This window comes from Rana temporaria, chromosome 5 (assembly GCF_905171775.1).
Source record: "Rana temporaria chromosome 5, aRanTem1.1, whole genome shotgun sequence".
Taxonomy (NCBI): Eukaryota; Metazoa; Chordata; class Amphibia; order Anura; family Ranidae; genus Rana; species Rana temporaria.
The window spans coordinates 51,913,669-51,929,578 of NC_053493.1; the positions used below are offsets into that span (position 1 = coordinate 51,913,669).

General features: G+C 44.1%; 1 protein-coding gene across 1 annotated transcript in view; it reads left to right on the forward strand.

Moving 5' to 3' along the window:
* Positions 1-15,910, forward strand: part of LOC120940021 (amyloid beta precursor protein binding family B member 1 interacting protein) — a 143,119-nt gene that overhangs the window by 67,817 nt on the left and 59,392 nt on the right. The window contains exon 7 of the mRNA XM_040352546.1: positions 1,152-1,273. Within this exon, the coding sequence (XP_040208480.1) occupies positions 1,152-1,273 (122 nt within the window). The remainder of the gene's footprint in view (positions 1-1,151; positions 1,274-15,910) is intronic.

Consider the following 15,910-nt stretch of genomic DNA (forward strand, 5'->3'; position numbering starts at 1 on the left):
AGGGGGAATCCTGCAGACTCTGATGTGGGGGGTACTCTGGTGACCAGAGACCACCTTCCTTAGATTAAATACACGAAGGTAAGGGGGGTCACTAATATAGGAGGGGGAACCTTTATATCAGTGCCCCCTTACATTTTTGCATTCACTCCCCCCTTACATCAGCAACCCCCCGCACTCGTGGAGGACCGGATCTTCTCTGTGATTTCCGCAAACTGGGCATGGGCAGTTCTAACCCGTCACTCTCCATAATTTTTTACTGGGGTTGCTGGGCAGCCGGTGGGGCCCCCCAGGCAAGCGGGGCCCCCGGGCAACTGCCCAGCGTGCCCAATGGAAAAGATGGCCCTGGAGCTGAGAACGTCTCTCTCATGGAAAAGCTAAGAGCCCAAGAGCCGACACTGATAGTTTTCTCTCCCCTTCCCTCCTCCCTCGCACAAGATGGGAGAGGAGACAGTCGATCTGCTCATTCTCCCCCTGACCCTCTCCTGTGTCTGTAACGTAGGAAGTCAGGTGTGAAGCTAACAAGCTTATATTAACCGCAATGCACACACAGGGGAGGGCCAGGGGAAAAGGGAGCAGATTAGCTGTCTCCTCTCCCATCCAGTGCAAGGGAAAAAGGAGGGGGAGGGAAAACTAGCAATTCTGGCTCTGACATCACTGGTTGCTACATGCCAGGCAGCTCTAGCAACCAGTGGCCAGGAGTAGCGTCAGGTGGAGGCGGAGCCGGAGCCAGCGCTACGGTGGCTCAGTCCATCTCTGCCCCCTGCATTCACTGCTTCCAGTTCCAGTTTTAATTCCTTTTAATTGGGGGGCACATGGGGGGCACATTATAATATTGGGGGGCTATGGTCCCCTCTACCCCCCCCCCCTAGTGACGCCACTGTTTAAAACAAACACTGCATTGGTAGCTAAAGCAAAGCAATACAAGTGCTGCCCTTGGTAACTTCTGAAATGTACGTTTCTGGCCCAGAACAGTTCAAGAATTGCTACTTCCCTGCGTGTTCTGGGTCACCATGTAGAGGATCTGTATGAGAGCCAGGTCAGGCAGTTGGGTAGCATTTGTCAAAGTTGGGCAGTGATATCTCACCTGAAGATATGTTATCTTATATTGGTTAAAGTTTGGAACTGATACAAACTATTCTCCATTTGTTCAGAGAGATTCTTTGAAGACCATGAAAACATAGTGGAAATCTTATCAGACTGGACGAGAGACAGTGAGAACAAAATCCGCTTTCTAAAGAAAAATGAAAAATATGCTGTTTTTAAGAACCCTCAGGTGAGTTTGCCTATGTTGATGAGCACAAAAATGCATACACAATAAAGGACATTTTATGGATTGTATAAAAACCCCTCTTTAGTCCCCTTAACTAGCTTGGGGGTAGAAACTAAGGAGGTAAGGGAGTCTATGGGACACACTAATGTCCCAGAGACATGAATAGTACTTACCTGTACAGCAAGAGCAGCATCCCATTAAAATCTATTGGACTTTAGTTACTTAGGAAGGGGCAACCTGTCATTAGATTGTTACAGGCCAGTATGTAGTCAACGTGGAGAGAGCTGCTATCAAGGGAGGTCCCGTGAGTAAGCAACTGGGGGGAAGTGAGACTAGCTGGTTTAAAGAATTAAAACAATAGTCCCATAGTAACCTTGCAGGCTTCAGCTTCAGTCCCCACATCTTAGCCACGCCATTCTGATGGGTTTCACTCTGAACGGGCTTAGTTGTAAAGGTGAAGCCTGCAAATCTATTACAGGGCTTGATTGACTAATTTGGAGTGCGGTCCTGGGTTTAATATTGTAATTGAGAAGCTAGATTCATTGGGTGGGGCCAGAGAGAGATCTTGCCACTGGAGCCTTTTTACGACATATAACAAGCGTTATTTAAATTCAGTACTTCAGTTAGTTTGACTTTTAGTGCTCCATTCCTAACTAGGTAATTTTCCTCTATATTCCAAATGTCCAAAACCAACACACATTCAGACATATGATCCAAACCTGAATTTAAAGCTATATAAAAAATCAATAACTCATCAGGAATACAAAAGGATTGGATGGGGGATCGGGTAACAACCTCGGGGACTTTATACGGTGTCAAATTATAGATGAATCGGAGAATAATGGTATAGATAAAAATATAATTTATTAGAAAATACAAAATTTCACAAGATTGAAACATAACAATGTTGATCCTTGTAGTCATATAGCGGCTTGGATAAAACAAGCAACGCCCAGACCTGTTAGAAATTGCCCGACATGTTTCGCTACAAGCTTCATCAGGAGCATATAAACAGGGAAGGCTACAAGGGATAAACAGAAAACAACATCATCAATATTTATATGGATAATTGGCGTGTCGATAGTGTTACACTGACAAGCAATAAGAAAATTTAAACGATAAATGATAAACAATCATGAGAATTGAAAGGGGACAAAAACAATTGAATAATGTCAAATATTCATGAATAATACAGAGATCACAAAAACCATAATAGATAAAAATGATCATGAGCAGACTTACCACGCAAAGATTAAAGATCATCAAAAGGTCATATAGTAAAACTTAAAACGACGCATACAAAGCCATAGTTTGAAGCCAAATTGAACCTGTAGACATAGAGCCACACTGGAACCATTCCATACAAGGGCTGTCAGAAAATGCTGCAGTATATAAAAGAGAATGGATAGAATTAAATATATGCAGGGTAAAGTATAGTGTACAATGCATGTAAGTCCATAAAATTACAGACACACACATGCATACACAAATTGAGACATCTATGCACAAACCCTGGCAACAATGTACAGCTTTATCCACTGGACCCTACCAACCTTAATAGGTACTTTTTAGGATATACTTCCTTTTTATCACCTAACCTTATACATATACATATATTTCATGCAACACCCTGCAAGCACAGGGTTTGTGCATAGATGTCTCAATGTGTGTATGCATGTGTGTGTCTGTAATTTTATGGACTTACATGCATTGTACACTATACTTTACCCTGCATATATTTAATTCTATCCATTCTCTTTTATATACTGCAGCATTTTCTGACAGCCCTTGTATGGAATGGTTCCAGTGTGGCTCTATGTCTACAGGTTCAATTTGGCTTCAAACTATGGCTTTGTATGCGTAGTTTTAAGTTTTACTATATGACCTTTTGATGATCTTTAATCTTTGCGTGGTAAGTCTGCTCATGATCATTTTTATCTATTATGGTTTTTGTGATCTCTGTATTATTCATGAATATTTGACATTATTCAATTGTTTTTGTCCCCTTTCAATTCTCATGATTGTTTATCATTTATTGTTTAAATTTTCTTATTGCTTGTCAGTGTAACACTATCGACACGCCAATTATCCATATAAATATTGATGATTTTGTTTTCTGTTTATCCCTTGTAGCCTTCCCTGTTTATATGCTCCTGATGAAGCTTGTAGCGAAACATGTCGGGCAATTTCTAACAGGCCTGGGCGTTGCTTGTTTTATCCAAGCCGCTATATGACTACAAGGATCAACATTGTTATGTTTCAATCTTGTGAAATTTTGTATTTTCTAATAAATTATATTTTTATCTATACCATTATTCTCCGATTCATCTATAATTTGACACCGTATAAAGTCCCCGGGTTTGTTACCCGATCCCCTTATCCTATCCTTTTCTATTTTGTTACGGGATGTGGTGTCTTCTGATTTGACTCCCTATGCCTCATTAATTTAATCATCAGGAATACACTTGTTACTTCTTCCTCCATCTTTGAAATCAATCTGGTTGGCTTTGCCTCACATGATCCCTATATGAAAGCATGAGATATTCTAACTATTAAAGGGTCACTAAAGAAATTTTTTTTTTAGCTAAATACTGTAGCTTCCTTTACCTTACTGCAGTCCTGGTTTCATGTCCTTATTGTTCGTTTTTGCTCTTATGTTGCTGTAATCCTTCTCTGTTCTGAACAGTCTGTTTCTTGATGAAAAAATTCATGGGAGCTTTCTCTCTGTGGTCACTAATCAAGGAGGTGTGATTACTGTGTGTCTAAAACCCCGGGTGCCGCACATTAGGGGGGTGTCAGTCCAGGGGTGTGCAGTGTGAGAGGAGATCGCAGCAGGGCCGTCATAATGAGCGGGTGCCCCTGCACTTTCCCAGCTTTGTAAGCATCAGAGGACGTTCATGGGGTCGACAGGTATCCCCAGTCATCCAATCAGGAAGGCTGTCCATCGACAATCTTCAATGCCTCCCAAATCCCGAAGTAGCTGGAGTTGGTGGGTGGAGCCGGGGGTCTGGCAGCCTCCTCCACTCCTCCCAAAGGCTCGATCACTGGCTGATCCTGGGGGAGAAAGAGGAGAGCACACAGGAGAAACAAGCATCTGCATCTGCAGCTATGCCATAAGCAAGCACATTGTCACTCACTGTATACAGCCCTAACCTGCACCTACAGTACCTTATACAACCCTAACCTGCCCCTATAGTACCATATACAGTCCTAACCTGCCCCTATAGTAAACTATATAGCCCTAACCTGCCCCTATAGTACCTTATTCAGCCCTAACCTGCCCATATAGTACCCTATACAGGCCTAACCTGCCCCTATAGTACCCTATATAACCCTAACCTGCCCCTATAGTACCTTATTCAGCCCTAACCTGCCCCTATAGTACCCTATACTGTCCTAACCTGCCCCTATAGTACCCTATACAGCCCTAACCTGCCCATATAATATCCTATACTGTCCTAACCTGCCCCTATAATACCCTACACTGTTCTAACCTGCCCCTATAATACCATATACTGTCCTAACCTGCCCCTACAGTCCCATATACTGTCCTAACCTGCCCCTATAATACCCTATACAGCCCTAACCTGCCACCATAATGCCCTATACTGCCCCGACCTGCCCCTATAATACCCTATACTGCCCTACCCTGCCACCATAATACCCTATACTGCCCTGACCTGCCCCTATAATACCCTATACTGCCCTGACCTGCCCCTATAATACCCTATACTGCCCTGACCTGCCACCATAATGCCTTATACAACCTGCCTGCAACCATAATACACAAGGGGCCAGATTCTCGTAGACTGGCTTAAAAATGCGGCGGCGTAACGTATCTCATTTACGTTACACCGCCGCAAGTTTTACGGGCAAGTGCTTGATTCACAAAGCACTTGCCTGTAAAGTTGCGGTGGCGTAGCGTAAATCCTCGGGCGCAAGCCCGCCTAATTCAAATGATCCGGGTAGGGGGCGTGGATAATTTAAATTAGGCGCGTTCCCGCGCCGAACGTACTGCGTTTGCGCCGTCCCTAAAATTTCCCGATGTGCATTGCGCTAAATGACGTCGCAAGGACGTCATTGGTTTCGACGTTAACGTAAATGGTGTCCAGTCCTATTCATGGACGACTTACGCAAACAACGTAAATTTTTTAATTTCGACGCGGGAACGACGGCCATATTTAACATTGGTTGCCCCTCATATAGCAGGGGCAACTTTACGCGTCGCAAATCGTACGTAAACGTCGTATCTTCACTGTGTCGGCCGGTCGTACGTTCGGGAATTTGCGTATTTTGCTAATTTGCATACTCGATCGGGAAAACGACAGAGGCGACACCTAGCGGCGAAAAAAAAATTGCATTTAAGATCCGACAGCGTAAGAGCCTTACGCCTGTCGGATCTAATGGTTATCTATGCGTAACTGATTCTAAGAATCAGTCGCATAGATACGACGGCCCAGATTAGGACTTAAGATGGCGCACATTGCGTTGCGCCGTCGTAAGCCCTTTGAGAATCTGGGCCTATATACCTAGCCGTCTTAATCGCTGCAAATCACACACTGACGCTCAAAAGGAGCTCCTTTTTAAGTGACACACTTCGAGGTATGCGATTTTGTCGGGGGGTGCCAGAAATAGGATCCAGCATGGGTGCTAAATGCCCTAGGTACGCCCCTGATTAGATCATATAGGTTACTGATCTTTTAAGGTGTTTACCACAAGTAATTGTGTTTAAAGCGGGGGTTCACCCTAAAAACAAATATCTAACATTACATCCAGCATACTAACGATATTTACAGTATGCAGGTCTTTTTTTTTTTTCGCCGTACATACCCTTATATTGTGATTTTCTCCAGGGCTTACGGGTTCTGATTACTGCGGGACTGGGCGTTCCTATGCCTGGGTTAGATGATTGACGTCTGGTGAAACAGTTCCCATGTCGCACAAGGCGCGTCACCGTATACCCGTAAATACCCGAGCTGCGATTCGGCGCTATACGGCGCCTGCGCCCGCCGTGTAGAGCTGACTGCGCAGGCGCCGGATAGAGCCGACTCGCAGCTCGGCTATTTACGGAAATCTGGTGACGCGCCTTGTGCGACATGGGAACAGTTTCACCAGACGTCAATCATCTAACCCAAGGATAGGAACGCCCAGTCCCGCAGTAATCAGAACGCGGAAGCCCTGGAGAAAATCACAATATAACGGTATGTACGGAGAAAAAAAAAAAAGACCTGCATACTGTAAATGTCGTTAGTATGCTGGATGTAATGTTAGAATTTTTTGCATACATTTACATAAAGATGTGACCTTTAATACACAGATGTATTGGGCTCTGTAACTCGGCTAAAGGAGAAATACTGTGCAGTATGTCTCCTTGTGATGAGCAAATGGGAAAAGTTACAATAATGGAAAAGTGACCACCAACTGTGCAGAATCAATGACACACTGGGAATACTCTGAACATCGCTAGTTTCCAATCAGGTGCTCAACACAGCTGAACGAAAAAAGTGCTTATCTTAGAAAAACAGGCGCAGTGAGAGACAATACAAAATAAGCACTCTGTTTTCTGTTTGGACAAGACAGACTTACTATTTACTGTATATTTGGAGAATTCCCCTCTAGTTGTCAAGAGATGAGCAGGGAAAGTTACAGTTCACCTATTGTGTTTACAAAAAAGGTAAAAAAAAATAAAAAATGTGTAATGTATTAAAATAGTAATTGACAGCAGTTTTCAATACTGAGAAATCATTTACCACTGCCTCCGTCATATAGTGATCTGTCCCTGGGTAACCTGGCCTTCTTCTCCTCTGGTGGAAATGTTCCGTTTATTCCGTATGTGCACAGCATTTAAGTTATGGTATTTTAAAGGGTCAGTGTACCAAAAAGTAATATTTTAGTTGCAGATTACAGTATGGCCTAAATTTAAAGTAGATGTAAACCAGATTTCGTGAAATTTGAGCTGGGTACATATATTTTCAGTATTTTGTTATCTCTCTTCAATGAGCTAAGCCCTTAGCTCTCTCCTGAGCCATTCCTCTGTTATCAGCCTGATAACTCCTGACAAATTCTGACACTTTAGATAAAAGCAGCCTGACATCTGTCAGTGGAAGTTGCTAAAATAGATTAGCAGGGAGCTGGCCCTGTTACAAAACACCTCTGAGAGTCTCTGCCTATGATGAGAGGGGGTGCGGGCCTTTCCTCCAATCAGCAATGTTAGCTATCTTGGCTGTATGCCCAGACATCACACTCTGTGTTAACCAGGAAGAGAAAATCTCCTAACATGATCTGAACTTTCTAAACAGTATATAAATGTGAAGACAGCAGATATACAAGTAAAACCTATGTAGGGAGATTTGGTTCATCTCTTTGTATCATCTGAGGCTGTTCACTTCACTGGGTGTATGGAGAGTTTACATCCACTTTAAAGGTTTTGTAAAGGATTTTTTTTATCTTAATAGCTTCCTTTACCTTAATGCAGTGCTGTTTTCATGTCCTCGTTGTTGTTTTTGCTCTCAAGTTGCTGTATTTCTTCTCTGATCTCCACACTTCCTGGTTGTCTGTTTCCTGATAACCACAGTACTGGGAGTGTGATACATTTGCCTATATGTCTCAGTTTAATTCTCCCTGCTTGCCATTGTGATTACCATCCGGTTATTGAAGTGCTAATGTCCCCTCACTATTTCTAAAGGTTAATTGATCTATTGTGTTGTGTGAAGGAGATCTGTGTTTAAGTGGCTTGTGTTAATTATGCTGATTGCTTCATTGTGGTAATTATCTCTCTATATGCGGTGCCGAACCGGCTAGATACTGATTAGTTCAAAGAAATATCTTTATTTCAAAGGAGCTGTATTGAAGACCCCCCACTGTGTAAGAGGGGGGCGGAGATTTGTCATTGTAACAGTTTTGGAAATGACATATAAGCTGTGTGTGTTATAACATTAAACTCTGTGTTGTTCCAGCAGTAAGCTTGGCATGTGTGGCTTTCTGGGCGACTCCAGGGATATTCCTTCTCGTGGAATATTGGGGTGATTTTCGTTATGGGAAGAAGGGAACGTTGACGGGGATATCATACCAATACCGTCACAATTGGTTGGCAGCAGTGGGATTTTTCCCTTCACACCCGGATTCCAAGCAGACACTGGAAGAACTACTGGAAGTTCGTGGAAGGATTGCTAGCAACAAAACCAAGCGTGTCATCATAGCAGAATCAATGGAGATAGACCAGGAGGACGGGATTGCAGCAACGCCAGCAGTACAAGAGATGGAGACACCAGTGATTCAGGAGGAGGAATCGCCAGCCAACAAGCTAATGAGAGAGAAGCTAGCGTGGTTCGGCCCGAACCCAACGGCAGATGTGGTGCTGAGAGTGATGGACCTGTTAGTAAACGCAGAGCTACAGAAGGCTAAAGAAATAAGAGACGCAGAACTACAGGAGGATAAACAAATAAGGGACGCAGAACTACAGTTAAAACTGGCAGCAGTCCAACAAGCAGCCGCACCTTCTCCGAACAGTGAGTACAGCACAGCAGACACAAGGAAGATTCCGTTTAGCGCTTTTAAAGCTTTTGATGAAAAGGACTGTGAAATTGATAACTACCTGGCGGACTTTGAGCGACAATGTAACCTGCACCGAATAGCTAGAAGAGAGTGGGTTGCAATATTGTCAGGCAAACTGTCAGGCAAAGCTTCTGATGCTTTCCGGACCGTGCCAGATCAGGATATCCATAGCTACGCCAGGGTTAAAGAAGTGCTCCTGGCTCGTTATGCAGTAACCCCAGAGTCCCACCGACAGAAGTTCAGGGACTCACGCAAAACCACGAAAGACTCTTACGCGGAATGGGCATGCCAGTTGTCCCTGTCGGCCTCTAACTGGGTTAACAGCAGCCAGGCCACCACCGCAGAGGACATTTTGCAACTAATGCTCCTGGAGCAATTTTACAATCACATCCAGACGGACGTCAAGGATTGGGTGAGAGATCGCAGGCCCATGACTCTACCAGAGGCCGCGAAGTTGGCGGATGAATATGCGGATACTCGCAAGACAAACCAGGTCACACCACGGGTACAACCTCCACAACCAACGGCGCCCTCACACCCACCAGCCGCTAGATACCAACCGCCTAACAGACCGATGACATCTAGCCCTCGCTACCCACGCCAGGAGGACAACGAACAACGCTGCTTCCGGTGCAAACAGTTGGGTCACTTCAAGCAGAATTGCCCCATGAATGACAACACCAGGTCAAATTGGTCTCAACCTGGGTACCGCCCACCAGCAGCAGCCCATTGTGTAGACTCGGCTTGGGATCCCCAGGAGCTGGGTCAGGAAGAACCATTGGGCACCCCTTACGAAGCCCTCATGGTACAATCTGTTATTACGGACAACAGGGAACACCATTGTCAGCTGGTCATGGGCGACAGCCATGAGCCGGAGGGGCCTTGGAGGGAGCTGGGCAGAAAGAGGCACCGCCAGCTACCCTCCTAGAAGAAGAGGTCCTGGAAGTCATATAACCAGCGGACCTGGGAGGAGAAGAAGCGACTGGAGGAGATGGAATCGCAGCGGGCGCCCCAGATGCGGGCCGAGATGTTCGCCAAGGGCCCACCGGTGGCCCCTTACACCACCACCCAGTTCCTGATGATGAAGGACCACGTGGAAAGCCTGCAGGACATGAGCAAGCAGGATCTGATCCGTGAGTACATAGAGCTGGAGGAGTGCATAAGCCGCATGGAGGAGGAGAACAACCACCTGAGGTCACAGCGGGCTGACCCCCCCAGGCTCCATGAACTGGAGATGGAGCTGGAGAAGCTCAAAGAGGAGAACCGGCGGCTGCGGAGGGAGCAGGGGGTGGCTGACCTTATGGGGCTCTGAGTCCCCTCCCCCCCCCGGACTCTGAGCACCAGTGCTACAGCATTTCAACAAATATAACTTTTTCTTTTTATGAATCTCCTGTGACTGTCACTTCAGAGCCATAACCTGCCCCTCCCATAGCGGGACACCTAGATGGCGGCGCACAGACCCATTCGCCGTCTTCACACTGACTTCTGGTGACTTTGCAGATCGCACAAAGACTTGGGGACTGACCGGCGTGTGATCTGACGACCCGGTGGCATACCTGAGTCTGAAGCAGTTGCCAAGGGAGGTCAGTCATGCCAAACGGAGTTAACCTCGGACTAAAAGCTCTAAACCCGTCAACCCTACTGGACCAGGGAAGGTCCAACCGGGTTTTCCGGAGCAGGGAGAAAAAGGGGGGCAATTGTGATACATTTGCCTATATGTCTCAGTTTAATTCTCCCTGCTTGCCATTGTGATTACCATCCGGTTATTGAAGTGCTAATGTCCCCTCACTATTTCTAAAGGTTAATTGATCTATTGTGTTGTGTGAAGGAGATCTGTGTTTAAGTGGCTTGTGTTAATTATGCTGATTGCTTCATTGTGGTAATTATCTCTCTATATGCGGTGCCGAACCGGCTAGATACTGATTAGTTCAAAGAAATATCTTTATTTCAAAGGAGCTGTATTGAAGACCCCCCACTGTGTAAGAGGGGGGCGGAGATTTGTCATTGTAACAGTTTTGGAAATGACATATAAGCTGTGTGTGTTATAACATTAAACTCTGTGTTGTTCCAGCAGTAAGCTTGGCATGTGTGGCTTTCTGGGCGACTCCAGGGATATTCCTTCTCGTGGAATATTGGGGTGATTTTCGTTATGGGAAGAAGGGAACGTTGACGGGGATATCATACCAATACCGTCACAGGGAGCTTTCTCTCTGTGGTCACTAATCAAGGAGGTGTGATTACTGAGTGTCTAAAACCCCTCAGCACCAATCAGTTTTCCAAACCATTACTGCCCTGTATTGGCTCTGTTGCAGTACATTATATGATTGATTTTTATCTATTTTTGATCGTTTTTAAAAGGAATCAGTTAACTATTATGTCTCTATACCCTGTAAACAGTCATTTCAGCATAACATTTTTTTTTCATTTACAACTCCTTTAAGCACAGCTCCAGGTACAATAAACTCACCAGGGTCAAAGTTGTTTAACACTCTTTCCTTTGCCTGAAAAGCCACCTCCTATAATGTACGCTTTCTTCTCTAAACTAGTACAACTCCTGCTGTACTTTCGGGCTCTACAGGTCTTTTAGGATGGGTACAACATGTCTTTGGACGTGGCTCACAGCAGGCGTCCCTGTTCTCAGTTTTTTTGACTGAATTCAGACCGAAAACTGAGCCAAAGACATACAGGACCCTTGTGCAATCCACTTGCAGCCGACACGGAGATGTGTGAACTAGCTCCCTGTGATAATCTGTATTGCATCACTTGCCAGTCGACTGTTGCATAAAATCCTGAGTTCTGTTTTAGGGGTGGGATAAACTTTGACAAAACACAGAGGCAATGCTTTGTTTTTGTTTTCTGCTAGCCCTCAGTCATTGGGAGAGGAAGTCTTCTGTTAGCTCACCCTCCATTGGGAGGAGCTTTGGTGGGGAGAGTTTTCCCTTCTGCATAGACTGTGCATGGATTGAGGCCCTGGGGCTGAAGCTCAGGGCATTCTCTATATTCAGAGTGCGTGCTTGGTGTCCATATGTTCCTAAAGCTGGCTCTACTATGTGAATTTTGTCTGATTCCTGATGTACCAGCTGAAATTTACTCCATGGGTGACATTGTCAAAGGACCCAGGCAAACAATTTTAGACCTACAAGCAGCTGCATCCAATCTGATTTCTGGATTCTGGATGCTTCTTGTGACCCACCCAATGACATCTAGCTAAGTACCTGTAGGAGCCCCTTGTGAGTTTCTGGGTGATCCACTGCCTTTGTCCTCCTGTCCTACCAAGTTCAAGTAATGTTTTGAATATTGTCCTCAAGTGTGGACCTATTACTAAATGTGATCTATTCTAGGACCAGACTTCCCCGCTTGTTTTTACAAGACCCCTTTAAATGGAGAAACGATAGTGCTAAGAACATCAGGGCATTAAATGTAAGAACTCCCACTTAGTTCAAAATGACATGCTACCAGTGGCAGCTGGTGCTCCATTTGTTTGGAAACAAACCAGCTGATCCCCTCCCCACCTCACGTGGTTGGGCCCTGGCTTGTGTGTTGGTGGCGATGCAGGGCAAAGAGATCGCTCCGATGAGGATGGCCATCTCCTGGATCTCTCCGGACATCCTCCCCGGTACCAGCCAATACGGTTGCTTCTCTTCTCGGCCAATCAGGTCTGAAGTCCCGCTTCCTGATTGGCCGGGAGGAGAAACAGGAAGACAATAGAAAATATTAATTCGCTATTGTCACACAACTGGGTGGGCACAGGGCATAGAGCTCAATTTTTTTTAAAGCCAATTAGAGCATCAGGCTCTAATCACGTGCTTCAAAAAAATATGAAATCCATGCATCTGTCACCCTGCATGAAGATTAGGGGCCAAGTGCATGGATTAGGTGGTGGCGCCCCTCCGCCCCTAATGGAGCAGCCACTGCCTGCTACCTAGGTGCTGCTACAGCTGTGAAATGTATTGGCTATGATGAGGTAGGGGTCATGTCACATGTCTCCTACTCCCCAAAACACCATTACATATACATTTTCAAAAATGTGCTATCTGTGTGAAAAGCTAAGCAATGCCACTATTCCAGGAAAGTTATGCTGCAGTTTGATGTCTCATTAACAGAAAAAAAAACTTAAAATATAAGTATGCTGAGTCTAAAGCAACAATAAACAGAGCCAGGAAAACGAAATAAGCAATTGTCTGCTTATGATTATTGCCATGTGTGATGTTCAGGGCTGTCGAGGAAGGAATTTTAACAATATTCAGCAATAAAATCAGACACATACAAGGCAAATAAACAGAATCAACGATGGATTAGTTGATGTTGGCGTAGAGATGTTTTGGCATATCGTAAACAGGAGCAAATTGTTAAGACAATATATTTTTGGCATAATAGTATCATTTTTATTTATTTTTTGGATAGAGTAAGGGAAGATTAAAACCCCTGCCAACTTTTTTAATGCCATCTGTGTCCCATTGGGGAGATTAACTTTTACTTCCTATCCCATAGCCAAAACAGGAAGTGAAAGGAAATCCATGCACATTAATTTTTATTTAAAATTGATCAATCTATGGCAGGCAAAGTATTGCCTTTAGTTATACTAGGTTTCTGGTTTTGCTTGATAATCAAGATTAATGCTTGGGTTAAGAATTCATGTTGATATTAAAGGGTCCAAAAGTGACTATACATCTTTTATTGGTAACTTTTAGCTGAGCTAAATAAAAAAAAGACAAGATTTATCAAAAGGTGGGATAATGAGGTTGCATATGGTCATATTGTAGAAGTAGTTTGTACCTCATATGTACAGTATATAAAGATCTGGGTCCCAAACATAACTTATTTTAATATAAAAGACAATAAATCACAATATTTAATGTGTCTCAATTAACAATTCCTCAAAGTATCATTGATAAATACAAAACCATTACATTTTTAAACAAGACAGAGTTTACTGGTTTTGTAAGTAACAATTAACCTTTGAGGGGTTATTAATTAAGCTGCATTGAATATTTTGTACTATTGTCTTTTATATTATTTTAGATATGTACCACCTGAAGAAGTTGAAGCTCTTATCAACGAAATGCATCAAGTTGTAACTCAAACCTGAAAAACATCTCAGCATGTTTATGTATTGTTGCGGTCTTAAGTACTAAAATGCATAAAAAATTAATTTAAAATCAAAAAGTTATTCAAGTGATAACAATAAATCTGGTAAAAGCTGAGCTTAAAGGTAGTGAACAATTTTTTGGTTCAAGAGGTAGAATTCTGAGTGGATTTAAAATGTTGGCATTTTAATATGGACTTTAATAAAATTAACAAAATATTTTAAATGGCTTTTTTAACTGTTGTGTGGTACCCATAAAGTTCCTTTAACGTTAAAAGTAGTTTGATCACACCAGAGGAAGAAGGCTGCACATACCTTTTTTTTTCCCCGTCACTCCATTCAGCCACCAGAAGCAAAGACAGAAAGCTCTGTTTAAATTGGGTGTAAACCCTCCATACACCCAGTGAAGTGAACAGCCTCAGATGATACACAGAGATGAAACAAATCTCCCTAGATTTTACATGTATATCTGCTGTCTTCACATTTATATAATGTTTAGAAAGTTCAGATCATGTTAGCAAATGTTCTCTTCCTGTTAAACACAGAGTGTGTGATCTGGGCATACAGCCAAGATAGCTGATTGGAGGAAAGGCACACCCCCCCTCTCATCATAGGCTGAAACTCTCAGAGGTGTTTTGTAACAGGGGCAGCTCTCTGTTCATCTATTTTAGCAACCTCCCCTAAGGCCGCGTACACACGACCGGTCAAAACCGATGAGAATGGACCAAGGTTCAGTTTCATCGGTCCAAATTTCATCGTGGGCCGTATCAGTATTATGATGGCCCTCAAAAGGGACGATTATATCTGTAAGATTAGATGTCCAGCGCATCCCTTCCCCTTACATTAGATGTCAAGAGCCACCACACCATCAGAAGTTGAGTCCCCCACTCTCCCTTACATCACAGTGCACCCCCCTTACCTTATGCTGCTGCTGGAAAGATTAATGCATTGCTTGAAAGCAGAAAGTACAGAGTCTGGAGGAGGGCTGGAGCTCTCCTGCAGCTGCAGGAGAGGTATGAGGGCCACATGAAATGACTGGAGGGCCGGATTCGGCCCGCGGGCCTTGTGTTTGACACCTGTGCTTTAGAGGGTTTACTTCCTCTTTAAGGTGAAAAAACACAAGGCTTTACAACCCCTTTAAGTGAACCCATTGCTAGTATCGAGCTACCTTTTAAGTGCCAAGGCATGTTAAATGTTATATGTAAAGAATTTTTTTTTTTTTAAAGTTTAATTATAAAAAAAAGTGAACCCATTGCTTCAACCTGCATGGACAAGGCATAGATTTTAATTCTGAAATTCAGTGAGCTACAGAAATGTACTAAGACATTGCATACACACTGGGCTAGATTCAGGTAGATGCGCCCAGTATTACGGCGGCGCAGCGTATCGTATTTACGCTGCGCCGCCGTAAGTTTGAGAGGCAAGTGCTGTATTCACAAAGCACTTGCCTCCTAACTTATGCCGGCGTAGCGTAAATGGGGCTGGCGTAAGCGCGCGTCATTCAAATGATGTTGAGGAGGGCGTGTTTTATTTAAATTAGGTTGACCCCGCGCATTTTACGTTTTTTACGAACGGCGCATGCGCCGTTCGTGAAAGAATTCCAGTGCGCATGCTCGAAATTCCGATGCAAATCGTCATTGCTTTCGACGTGAACGGAAATTACGTCCAGCCCTATTCGTGAACGACTTACGCAAACAACGTAATAAATTCAAATTTCTAAGCGGGAACGGCGTCCATACTTAACATTGGCTGCGCCACCTAATAGCAGGAGCAACCTTACGTTGGAAAAGCCTAACGTAAACGACGTAAATAAATTACGCCGCACGTACGTACGTTTGTGAAGCCTCGTACACACGGCCGAGGAACTCGACGTGCCAAACACATCGAGTTCCTCGGCCAGTTCAGCCCTGAAGCCACCGAGGAGCTCGGCGGGACGAGAGCTCCCATAGAACAACGAGGAAATAGAGAACATGTTCTCTATTTCCTCGTCGAGCTCCTCG